The sequence below is a fragment of the Cavia porcellus genome, unplaced genomic scaffold, assembly GCF_034190915.1.
Source record: "Cavia porcellus strain 051 isolate PalLab524CR breed Dunkin Hartley unplaced genomic scaffold, mCavPor4.1 scaffold_10, whole genome shotgun sequence".
Lineage (NCBI taxonomy): Eukaryota > Metazoa > Chordata > Mammalia > Rodentia > Caviidae > Cavia > Cavia porcellus.
In genome coordinates, this window is record NW_026947493.1 from 35,159,455 (window position 1) to 35,172,965 (window position 13,511).

At 40.1% G+C, this 13,511-nt stretch overlaps 1 protein-coding gene across 6 annotated transcripts in view; it reads left to right on the top strand.

Annotated features, from left to right (window-relative positions):
- The window catches only part of Cacna2d3 (calcium voltage-gated channel auxiliary subunit alpha2delta 3), an 839,385-nt gene that overhangs the window by 670,801 nt on the left and 155,073 nt on the right, over positions 1 to 13,511 (top strand). For all 6 annotated transcript variants that reach the window (XR_010050128.1, XM_063257292.1, XM_063257291.1 and 3 more), the window contains one exon: positions 980 to 1,060. Coding sequence is in view for 5 of the 6 variants with exons in the window: in XM_063257292.1 (XP_063113362.1) it covers positions 980 to 1,060 (81 nt within the window). In the remaining variant the exon portion in view is untranslated. The remainder of the gene's footprint in view (positions 1 to 979; positions 1,061 to 13,511) is intronic.

Consider the following 13,511-nt stretch of genomic DNA (forward strand, 5'->3'; position numbering starts at 1 on the left):
ATTTTTCATTGAATGTTTAATGGAGCATAGAGTGAAAAGACATTTGACACATTTGTGGTAATGTTATGAATGATATCACAGAATTTCATGGGCCCTTTAAATTCAAGGAAAATCTTTAAAATCACCAAATATGCTGTGGAGAGGTTCACTTTCTCTCTGTCTCTCTGTCTCCCTTTGTGTCTCTCTGTTTCTTTCTCTGTGTCTCTCTCTCTCTCTCTCTCTGTCTCTGTCTCTGTCTCTTTCTCCCCTCTGCTGGATGTCACATATCTGCAGACACTGGCTCATAAGTATATTCAAGTGTAAGTTTGCCTTCTCTTCTTAATTCAGTTGAACCCCATTCCCTGAGCACTTCTTCTGAGGCAAACACTGGACTCACAGTTCCCAACTGTGGGCATTCAGAATTTGTGCTCATCACCTTTAATTCATGGGCATTGAAGCTATTGTTAGTCAAAAAAAAGTCTCTTAATCCTAATACCGTATTGTTGTCACATTAATAAAAGTTTCAGCATTTCACTCTAGCTTTTTCCCTCTTTAGGATGGTTTTGTTCAAAAATCTAGACTTGAAACTAAGATTTTATAAGTCACTTGAGATTTACCCAACAAATGAGAGCTACAATTGCCATTATTGTAAAATAATTTTAAAATCCTCATCCTTGCAGCTCTTCGTGAATACGTTTATAGAGGTGGTATAAATGTGAATACTAACACAGTAAACACTGCAGTCAGTATCCACAGATTCCCATCGTGCACTCCCTCTGTAGTGGTCAGTGGTTTTGATGTAAAGAGCTGGATGTCCCCATTTCAGGTGGCCATAACTCAGCACTCTGATTGCAGCACAAATGGCTGATGAGAGCAGCAGATTGGCCATAGCCTGGAAGGCCCTGGACTCCAGGAACGGAGCCTCAGAACAATTTGCAGAATTAGTGGCTGTGGGCCAACAGGATCTCCATTTTTGTCATGGTGGTTTTTCTTTTTACAGGAACAGTCAACAAAAGCAACGTGGTGACAGCAAGTACCTCCATCCAGCTCCTCGATGAGCGGAAATCTCCTGTGGTGGCAGGTAAGAGATGGATCTCATTAATGCACGCAACATGAGCGTGGCAGGGACTCATCCGGCCAGGCAGCTACTTCTGCAGAACATACTTATTCTACAGAAGTCGGCTTTAAAGGGAAAAGAAAGCAAAAGTAACTTTTTTCCTCACTTTGACGTTATCACCTCCAAACTAAGGCTATTGGTTTTTGCTATAAAAGCAGAAACCTTTCCTAGAGTTTCTGTGAAACTCTGAGCCAGTGGTAGATCATTGGTATATGCTGCGGAGAATTTCTTCACAATAAATAGTATGCTCCTTTAAGGAAAACATCACATCTTTAACTTCGGTGTCATGAAAATGACATTGAGTTAGCAAAGAAATTGTGGGTTTGTTTTAGACAAACACAAGCTAAAATGTGTTCTCAGAAAGACTGAGATTTTGGTCACCCTAATCCTCCCGGGAATTACAGTTAGCTATATCTGCAGGTGCTAGACTTGGGACCAGGGGATGAGTCAAGTGTTCTACAATTGAGGGTTTTGAATTGTCAAAGAAGTCCTGTATCTGTCTTTTCCCACTTCTCCTGGTTCTCAGGGGGGTCAGTCTATACCTATGGCTGGTTAATGGCTTTTACTGGTGATGCTTGCCCTCGCAGTTTCCCTAAGCCTGCCTTTGAAGATAGCTGCTGACCAAAAAAAGACCTTAGTGCATGTTTGGCACTTAGTGTACTCTGATATATAATTATTGGTTCCCTTGGTTGACAGATGGGTGATATACTCTAAGCACTACCCTGCTACTGGCTGGGCTTGTCAAAGGGAGTCTTGTTTCTTGGCAGCTTCCCTCGTTAAGGTGTAGGTAAGGGTAACTTTGCACATCAGCATCTCTGCCCTTGTACACTGATAATTTGTGGGAGGCAATGCAAGTGGAATAGATGATGCAGACCTATTTGAAGTGGTTGTTGTTTGGCTGGAAATAATACTTTTTCCTCCACTTTGCTTCTGATTTAGCCAATGCATCATAATTGTGCTAGCAGAGACTGAAAGAGCTTTGGATCATTACTTGGTTATTCTTAGTTATTGGATATGACAGGGAAGACATCCTCATGTGTCTAACCTGTAGCTTATCTTGAGCCAGGCAAACCTATAATTAATCAGCCAAGTGATATGGGTTCTGAAAATTCACAGCTGTTGTCCTCAAATTTTGTCACTTAATATCTCATATTCCTTAAGAAAAGCAAGAGACAGGATCATTTAACTGAGCAAGATTTATTTTTGCTTAAAGGGGGTCAGACGTGCTTACCTCCAGGATGTCCTAGGAAGCTAATTCCAGAGGCATGATATTTCCCAAGAGTCAGGGCCACATGTAACAGCTGTCAAAAAACATGGTTGATCCAAAACTGTCTGGTCCGAAACTTCTTTAAAACCCTTTCCATAAATTTCTCATTGAGTCATCTGAAAGGATGTTCCAGATTTGCCCTAAAATCACTGTAAATACCCTACCTTCCTCTGTCCACGTATAAAAATTATGTTTGAATGTTGCCAAGTACCTTATATTCATAAACCACTGCTTGATTGAGAATGAGTGAAATGCAGACTCAGCCAGAGGACTGTGTAGCCAGCCTAGAGTGAAACATGCATTTTCCAAATGGCCTACTGGCCTCTTATTGAGTTACACAGTTGGCCAGAGATCATAGGCAGGTCATAAGATAGTCTGGCTCACCTTGAGTGAGTAGGAAAGACATCCTCCTGTTCATTGCTCCTATGTATGTGTCAGCTATGTATGTATGTATGTTCAGGAGATAATTACGGAGAAACACCAAGAGGCAAGGTTATCTGGGGAGCTGTATTTAGTTAGAACCTTTTAAAGCTGGTGACTACTGACTTTCTTTTTCCAACTGATCTTTCAGTCTGCCGTGAATATAGTCCTATGAAGACGGCGATGCCCAGGGAAGCCTTCTAGCTCTCAGAGTAGAGCAGTCTCTAGCATATCCTAGAGATTTCACTGACTCTGAGTCAGCTATCACGTCACCCTGTGATTAGGGTCAGTGATGCTCCTCTGTGCGTTTGCCTCAAGTGAAATAGACGTTGCTCACCTCTTATTTATTTATGTCTTTTTGAGACAGGGTCTTGCTATGCAGTTCAAGCTGGCCTTGAACTCACTTTGTATCCCAGGCTGGTCTCGAGCTCACAACGATCCTCGTGCCTCATCCTCTGGTGTGCTGGGGTAACAGGCATGTGCCACCATGTCCAGATACATCTCTACAATTTAATAGGTCATTTTATTTGGGCAATAAGCCTGCTTTTGGCAGATGAAGATGAGTGTGTGACATGTTTGTGACATCATCTTTCTTTCACCAGCACATGAGATGCAGCCAGCTGCCGTAACTTGGGGTCTCATGAAATCCCTGTGTTACACACTTATCTGAAAGAAAAGGTGGACAACTTTGCAAGTAATTTTGAAGGACCTTTGAAAGATCTGACCCACTCCCAAGCCTGATTTAGAATTCTCACATTCACTGAATATATGCATCTGTTTGTGGTAGAGTTTTTGTTTTATTTTTGTTTCTCCTTTATTTTTCTTGTTTTCTTTCTTGAACAGTACTTAAGATGCTCACATATCAGTGATGCCTTTGAAGCCATGCTGGCCAAATGAGGCAGGGTTTCACTTGTAAGCCAGCCTTGGTGCATAAAGCAGTCCAGTCCACCCCCTCAGCTTGTGATGCAGGTCATGGTCCTACTCAGAGGGCTTTGCCAGTTCTCCAGCTGCCACCAGCGTGGTGCACTCCTTAACCGCTTCTCTCTTGTAAAGGAAGAAGTGGCAGGACTTTCCCTTCGCCCGCCGGGTTTTCCCAAGTCTTGGGACTTCCTATGTGTCAGACCTCCAGTCCTTTTTTTCTGTATTAGAAACTCAAATCTTGGGCTGTGAAATTATTAGATATTCAAATTTTGTAACTTGCTAAATGTGAGATTTTGAGTCTCTAGGCATCATCTAAAATAGAGTTGAGAATATTACCTCCCTTTACTTGTGTCAATTTGGGGATAAAATAAACAAACAAGAAAACACTTGGACATAAAGAAATATGCAAATATTGGCATATAGAAGTACTCAAATTTTTAAAGTTACATTTATACCTTTGCTCATGCATGCAGAGAACATTTCAAGAGGCCCTGTTTTTGCCAGGAGCTCTGTAATATAATCCGATATATCCAGTGCAATAGATATCCCCTCTGCCCTCTCACAGAGCTGTAGAATACTTTTAAAGACCTGTTTGTGTGGGGCCCATCCTTCTCATTGCTCCCTCTGACAGACACAAATGTTTGCTTTCCACTTTGTTAAAAAATTCAGACGTCCCTATGATGAATTCTGAGTTATTTTCATTCTTATTGGAAGGTTGGCTGTGTAATGATTATGTTCCTCATAGGGGGTTGATACGGATACATAATGCATTTTGGCTTCTTTCTTGATCCACTCCCCTCCTTAGCCTCTCGCTCTATCTTTTGGTTCTGTTCATTTTCATAAAAGGTTTATCTTTCTATTGCCTAATATCTGTCTTTTATTTTGCTTTTTATTTATATTTTCATTTCTTATATAAGGGAAACATATGCATTCTTTTTAAATATACATTTTAACATATCACAATTTATAGTTATTCCTAATAATGTGGTACTGTAATTTCCTGAATAATTATGAGTTTTCTAAGGGTAAGGACTCTCCCAACCTTTTCTTGTTACCAAAGCCAAAAAATAAAAGCTAATACATGGTAGATATATGAGAAATATTGTGTGAATAGTTTATTCAAGGAAAGAAGATTTTATGTCACCTGCTGTGTAGGCTTAACTAGACATGAGAAACACTATGCTTAACTAAAGTTCTAAGAGACATATTCAGCATCTAAGCTCCTATCTACATGTATATTACCTTAGGAATATGGTATAGACCAATGTGAGTATCTCAGGATAAGAAATCCATTTGATATATCTCACTGACAGTTGTGGCAGACCAGCTGTCATCTATCCATTAGTAGAAATTGTTTGTGAGGTCTGAGTTCTAATATGATGCTTGGAATAACTAGTCTAATAATTGACAGAAAAATATAAACGTTATAATACTGGTTTCTTATAGAAACCACTTTTTCAAACGGCTGTAATAAGGTGCAATTTACGTACCAAAAGTTTACTGATGTTAATTGTAAAAATCAATGATTTTTAGTAAAAGTTTTTTGGGGAGAAAGTCCTGATCTGCAGCTGCTTCATTTTAAGAAACACAAAAATTAGATCCATTCATGAAGAAAATTTGAAAATATGGCTATGTGGGGTTGTTTTATTTTAATGAACTAACTAGGGTGATTAATATCAGTAACCATTAGCTACTGTCAGATATATAGTGGTTTATATGGGCCCTTCATTGTAGCTGAATAACTAATATTTGCAAGTTTCATGGGCTAACATTCAATTTAACCCCATTACTTTGGTGCAATCTCACTTATTGATATGTATGAGTTAAGTAACCTGTCAGAAATCACGTTAATCTGCATAGATAAACTTCTAGTTTGTTACATCTGAGCAAAGAACATGTTTTATCTTCAGAAAAATTAATACCCAATGATTAAACCAGTAGTAGCAAGGATGGTTTTGCAGCATTATAGACACTGGCCAGGAAGAATGCTACTGGGCTCTAGTGAGTGGAGGGCAGGTGTGGTGCCAGATATCCTTCCAAGCACAGGACAGCCCATGACAAAGGATTGTCTGGATCAAAATGTCAGTCACGGTGAGGTTAAGAAGCGCTGGATTAAGCTAACAAGCGAACTTTAACTCCTGCTGTTTACAATCCATCTTTTCCTGTGGAGGGAAATTTTAAAAACAATTCTGCATGATAATTCACATTTCAGTAAACATGTGTTTGGTGCCCACCGTGTACCTAGTGCTGAGGCTGCAGCCTTGAACAGCGAGCCCGGGCTCCGTTGTTAGTTAATGGACAGGGCACTGTTGACACCCCATGCTCAGAGTAGGATGGGAAGGATTGAGAGCTGCTGGTGGGTGAATCTCTTCACCCCAGTGCTGCCGTGCTAAGCATAGTCCAGCTGCTGTTGGTGGAGAACTCTCAGATGTGCTAGAGATGCAAATAGCTCTAAGTGCTGCGTGAATGGCAGGGCAAGAGGGGTCAAGGGGAAGGAATTTCAGTACTGGTAAATGATCTCTAGAAAACAAAGATAAAGAGATGTGAAGTGTGGCTGGCAGTGCCAAAGGGGAGAGGTGCATGCTCCACATTTACACATGTGTGTATGGATATGGGGGCAGGCGATACCTCCCTAGATTGACATATGTGACATATGTGAAAATCTGAGAGGTGAGATGCAAGGGTCTGTGAAAGAAAATTATCCCAGGCAGAGGGAATTAACTTCTTTGAGTTTGGAATGAATCTGGGGTGTGTGATTCCTCATACACAAGTTCATGTTCCAGATGGGCACTCTGAGACCCAAGTGAGTCTCTTAGGTTTGCAGGAATTTATCAGAACCTGAAAAACAAAGTCTATGGGCAAGTGGGCCGATGAGCCATGTAAAGGTGCAGAATCTAAGTCGAGGCTTTGCTCTAAATTCTCAGCCATGAGATGGAGTTTTTTGGTGGTAGGCATTAGTGGGTTTTTTTGTTTTGTTTTGTTTTGTTTTAATGTCTAAACAGAAACAATGCAGGCACAAAAGCAGGTTTAAAACAGTAGAACTGATGGTAGAAAATTTTGTGGAAGTGGAATAGTAATGAAGTTGTAGCTTGTCCTGTATTTAATGTTTGCAGTAGAATTTGAGAGTTAGTGGTGGCTATTGGAGCAGCTGCTTGTGGGCCTCAGTAGCCAGGGACAAGAGCACACTGAGGCTCATTGCTCTCAGAATAAAAATAGTCTCAAGAAACAAGATCCTCTGTTCTGACTCGCCAGGCATTCTCTCCCAAGAGTCATGTCCCTTTAGCAAACTCATCAAAAGCCACAACACATCCTCCACCCAAAAATCAGAAGCAAAATTTCAGGGTTATGAGTTCTTACACCTCGTGACTTGCATGTTCCGAATTGGAACCTTAAGCCACCTCTTTCTATGGTAATGGTGGGATTTGGACATTAAGTCCATTGTGAGCTAAGTGCTTAGAAATGAACACAAAGCCATTCCCTTTCTCATTCCCACAGGGCTTTAATTTTCATGTTCTTTAATTGAAGTTGTTTGGTACTTAGTTTGGATTCCTAACAGCTGAGTTTGTTAAAAGGCAGAAATTTATTTCATTAGCATGGAAAAAGACTAGTATTAGCCAATATTGAACCATTTTGAACACTCAGATTCAATCTGTCTAGAGGGACACCTCTCCTTGTTGAGTGAAAAATAATGAGCATATATATTCCAGTTAGCACATTTTATGTAGATAGTCCATGGGGAGTACATGTGATTGAGTGCTCAATAATCTTCAGCTGCATAATGATATTGCTTCTGTTGTCATTAATAATTACTGTATGTTACACTCACTGCGACTCACTAGCCAGAGTTTCCCCTATACATCTTTCTCTATAAACTGCCTGTGGGGGTATCATTATATTATCTTGACATGTTTTATCATACAACTTTGAAACTCCCCTTCATGCACCAATATAGTACTTTAGAGCAGAAGTTGGCAAACTGTAGCCCAGAAAAGCAGACCTAGGCTATTATTTGTTTTTGTTACAGTTTAATTGGAAAGTATCTGATGCACAAGAGATAGCCACTCATGGAAAGTGGACAGTTTGTTAGCATTTAGTGTGATGAGAGGTCTGTAAACCATCACAATCTAGTTTTAGAACTGTCTCAGCATCCCCAGAAAAACCAACCATACTGTTGTATCTCCACTCTTGAGAGCTCACCCTAGCTCCAAAACCATTAATCTGCTTCTTTGGCAGATTTGCCTATTTTAGGTCATTTCCAATCGACTGAATCATGTAAAATGTGGCCTTTTGTAACTTGCTTCTTTTACTTAACATGATGTTTTTAAGGACCATCCACATGTAGAATGTATCAGCACATTTTTTTTTTATTTCCAAGATGTATATTTTATTTTATTTTTCCATTCATAGACATTTGGGTTGTTCCAACTTTTTAGCCATTAATCATATTAAGAGGAACATTCCAATGCAAGTATTGTGTAAACAAGTGCTTTCATTTCTCTTGAATGGTTATCTAGGAGTGGAATTGTTGCATCATATGGTAACTCTGTGTTTGAAGAACTACAAAACTACTTTCCAATGTGGTTGCACTATTTTTCTAATCCAGCAGTGTGTGAGAGTTCTGATTTTTCCATGTTCTTGCCAACACTTACTATTATCTTTCTTTTTAATTTTAACTCTATTGGTAGGTGTTAAGTGATTTTCATTTTCCTAATAACTAACTATGCTGGCCATTTTCGCATGTTCTCACGTGCTATTATCGTCTCTGAGGAAAGGACTGTTAAGTTCCTTTGTCCATATTTAAAATAAGTTATTCATCTTATTGTTCAGCTGGAGGAGTTTGTTACATATTCTGGAAGTAAGTACCATAAGGGATATCTGCTGCCTGTTTTTATAAATAAGGTTGCAGTGAAAGGTGGCTGTGCCCATACTGTCTATGGCCACATTCCTTCTAAAGTGGTGGAGAGGACTTGTTAGTTAGAAGCTGCATGGACTACAGCATAAAAATGTTTACTTCCTGGCCTTTTATATAATGAAGCTTATTTCAGCCTGCTTTAGATTAAAATACATCACATGGCCTATGTAAAATAGAAATCAAAAAGCACTGGTATTTTACTCACCTATTTCATCATGTTTTTGTAGAAAGGAAGTGGGTATTGAGATCAGAGCTTATGTAAGTGAAAGCTGAAGCCAGCACCTCATATATCAGAAATTGTCCATCCATGGGACCTCGTGCTTGTGTATGTGATTACACAAAAATTCCAACCAAAGATCCTAAGCTTTCTAAAAATATGGGTTCTCATTATCAGTCAAGATAGTGATTTGCTTAATCTTCGCCCTAGTTTATAAACCTCTGAATGGTGTAATCAGCATAATGCTTGGTGTAGCATTGGAAATGCTCCCCCATGCTTTGGCAGACTGCAGTTTATATGACTTTTTCTCAGCATGGCTCATGAGAGATTTGGGGATTTATGTAACTGCCTTTATCCAAGCAAATCTCCTGGTGACCTTGTTAGGATTTTGATCTCAGTCAAAATGAGGATGTATAACTCATGCTAAGTAAAGGGCCTGTAGAGAATAAAGAAACAGACATGAAACTGGTAGGAGAGAGGTGGGTGTGAGTAGAATCTGGGGCTGGCAGGCAAATGTTTTGATGTTCATTTCATGGACTTCATTGCTGGTGGAATATACTTTGGTGGGTCCTCAGTGGGAAAGGGCCAGTACTGACCAAAGGTCTTTTACTCCCACTGCCTCCAAAAGTCTGGACCCACCAAGAGCTTCTGGGACCTATTCTGGGTGAACAGAACTGAATGGCATCAGAGTCTATGTTTTAATGTCACTGCCTCCTCGAGGCCAAACTGTGCAGTGTTATACTGCTGCAGCTCAGGCAGGTGGGAGTACGCATTCATCTTTAAAAATAAAAACGAAGTTCAGGATGGAAGTGTAGTGCATGATCATTTTATATTCCTTTCCTTCAGGAGCCTTCCCCAGCAACTTCCAGATTTTAATTGAGATAGAGGTCTTTAAGCCCAAGTCATTTTATTATTACATTCTTTAGTTGTGCTGTACATTACTCTTTTAAGCTGTGTGCTCCTCTCCCCTACTCTCTTGAAAAAACCACTGTAGTCAGGTTTTATACACACTGAAGCATTTCTTATCACACTGTCAATAATTTCCACATTACTGAATCCAGAATTCAACTTCAAATATTCACTTTTCTTGCCATACAGCAACATCTGACCACTTGATTGCTCTCTTGGTTCTTCCCCTACCTGGTTGCTCACCCCTTCCTATTCTCCTTTGCTAATTTCTTTGTCTCCCTGGCAAGGGCATGTTGGAAAGCCCCAGCAGTCTACGGTGTCTTGTCCACTCTCGAGGCTTTAGCCGTCGTCCGTGAGCTGGCATCTCCAAGCCAGACCTGTCTCCCTTGACACTCGCTTGACTGCTCAGCATCTACGCTCCTTCTCAGACAGACCCAGCATGTTCACTTGGTTCTCAGCTGAAGTTCTGACTTCGTACAAACGCACGACTCCCTCCACCCCTCCATCTTTCTTCCATAGTTTTGCTGACCTAGGTATGTTTAGCTCAGTTACTCCCCTTTTCCAGTTATTCAGTCCAAAAACTTTGGAGTCCCTATTTTCTCCTTGCCATTTTATTATAGATAAAATTGAATATGCTAAGAAAAGACAGAAAAATATAACAAAACTGTATGTTTCCTTCACTCATTCCCAGTAGCCATGAACTTATGGCTATAGTGCCCCTCAGCCCCAGTACTCCACTACCACCCCTGTCATATTAGTTTAAGTCAAACCTTGAGCATTACATCATTTTGTCGATAAATATTTTAGTGTGCACCTTTAAAGGACAAGAACTTCTTTGTGTTCCAGTATAGCAGTGCTGCTGTTGTACCTAAAAGTAGTCATTCCCAATTGCTTGTCAATGTTTAAATTCCTTGTTGTCTCAGATATGTCACTCTAATTTTTTTACACTTTAATCAGGTTCTTCAAGACATTTTTAATTTTCTTTTTGCTCCTACCCACAACCAATTTGTTCTCTGGTTGGATCTTTCTGTGCATTATGTAGAAAGTCTGACTGCTTGTCGGTATTTCTCTGCCCTGAATTTTTGTCATGGGATTCTCATTGGTTCCACTGCCTTCTCCCCTCCTTGTCCCTTTAGTTTGTTCTTGGTAGGAGTCATAGCAGTCAGGTTAAAAGTTAAGTAATATCATGCCCTTCCTCCATGCAAACTCTCTATTGATTTCTGTTTACTCAGAGTTCAAAGTTAAAATCATCACTATTGTCTGTGTGCTAATTAATTTGCTGCGGCTAAGAACCATCACCAATTATGACAGCTTTGTGCTGCAGCGATCTGGGAACAGCATAGCCAGGTGTCCTCACTCAGGCCTTCTCACAGGTGCTGCAGGCAAGGTGTTAGCCCAGGATGCCCTGAGGCTGCAGTGAAGGCATAGCTGAGGGCCCTGGAACCTTCTCCAGGCTCCACAGATTGGAGAGTACCTCCATATTCACTCAATTTTCAGGATCCAGACCCTTTGATGTTTATGCTGAGGATCTCAGTTTCTTACCAATGGCTGAGCAGAAACGACTCCTGGAATCCCATGACATAGGTTTCTTGGTAGGGAAGCTCACTGCTTGTACAATCATTTCTCAGAATGAGCAAGAGAGAGTGAGCAGGATAAAAGCCAGGGATTTTCGTTAACAATCCTGGAGGTAATGTGCTGTCATTCATGCCATAGTCTGTTTCTTGTCACTGAATCCAGCCCACATCAGGGAGTGGCAGTTACACAATGCCAGGAGTGTCAGGAGGCTCAGGGCTACCTAGTACAACCCACGAGGTCTTACGTGACTCTGACCTCAGCTCTTCCTCCTTCTTCTTCTTCTCCTCCTCCTCCTCATTCTCCTCCTCCTCTTTCTCCTCTTCTTCCTTCTCTTCCTCCTCCTCCTTTTCCTTTTGCTTCTGTTTTTCCTTCTCCTTCTCATCCTCTTGTTCTTTTTCTCCTCCTCCTCTACCTCCTCCTCCTTCTCCTTCTCCTCCTCCTCCACCTCTTCCTTCTTCTTCTTCTCCTCCTCCTCTACCTCCTCCTCCTTCTCCTTTTGCTTCTGTTTTTCCTTCTCCTTCTCATCCTCTTGTTCTTCTTCTCCTCCTCCTCCTTCTCCTTTGCCACTCAACTATAGCCAGACTTTCACCTGACTGTCCTTCAAGCACACCACGCTTATGCTACCTTGTGGTCTTTGCACTAGCTGAACTATTTCTCTGAGATATTACCACCAAGTGTCTTCATCACCTGGCTCCATTGTTTTCCTGTTTAAGTATTTTTTCAGAAAAGACTTTCCTGACCCCAAATGTAGAATAGAAACTCTTCCTGTGTCACATCCACACCACTTCCTGGCCATCACATCTGCTTTTTGTAACCTCATATATTTCTTGTCTCTCTATTTTCTCCCTCTGGTAAATGTTAGGTTTTATGAGCCATGGATTTTGTATTTGCTGTTTGTTCCTTTATCATTGATACTTATAAAATTAGAAGTTTGGTGAATTATTGACTGCACTTCATTGTAACCATATGAATACAAACACTGAGACTTAACTGATTTGAAACAGTTTCATGGCTTATCACCACCACTTTCATAGCATCCTCACGGTTTTCTTCCCTTTTCTTCTCTTCTTCCTTTGTCATCTCTTACTCAGTTAAAATATGTGGAGTTATTTTTCTTCAAAAGAAAAAAGGTGTCATGATCCCTGAGCCCAGGCATATCTAAGTGTAGTTTCAATTTTGTTTTGTTTTGTTTTTTGTTTGTTTGTTTGTAGATTGTAGAACCTTTTATTTGCCCTTAAGTCTTAACATTCTACTTGAATCTATTTATTTACCTGTACCCAATTTCTGCTGATCCGGATTTCCGTGTGCCAGTCACTAACTTTTGAATTATTTTGTTAATCTGTTTCTTAGCAAGCATATCTTTACCTGCAGGACTTGGGATTTTTAACCCTAGAAAGATCACTTCTGAGTCTTAAAAACCTTTTTTTTCTGTTTGATGTGTTCTAATCTGTTTATCAGGAGCTCAATTATCTGTTTGTTAATTCTTTACTATGGCTTTTTATCTACATAAGCCCTTATTTTCTTTATCGGTACTGCCCCTTCTGTATTCTGGGAGTGAGCACTCTGTAGTGTGTGCTCTGTAGCCCTCATTAAATATGTGACAGTATTTCTTTTTATGCCACTGATAATGACTGAGTGTTGTATTCCTTTGTCATTGAATTATTTTTTGACGTATTGCTATTATTCATTATTATTTTATGGTTATTTGCAGTCATTCACTTCTTTTGTCCTATAAGAGTGTTGTGTCCTCCATCCATTGTCCTGTCACCTGAGTGTTCCCCCTGGAGCTCCATGCATCTCTGTTTCATTGGCTCTGAACTTGGCAATGTGACATGATTTTGTCACTGGAACGTACCTCGAATGCATCGATAAGAGGAGATATAGATAAAGCATAAATAAAATGTGTATGTGTACACACACATGTACAGCAAACACACTGTATACCAACCTCACCAGAAACTTGAAATATTGTACTACAATAAATTCTAAAATTCATCCTTCATGTTTCTTTTTTCATCTTGTTTGAAATGTTGCCTTTCTTTTTTTTTTTTTTTTCATAAGAGTCTTTTAAGGAGTCCTGAGTTAAGTTTCTTTTCTTAATTTTGATCATCCTTAAAATACATAGTGTTTGCCAGTGGGTTGCGTAGCCAGCCTCCCTGTAAGTGTCTCTTGTTGCTGACTTTAGTGTGCTCCT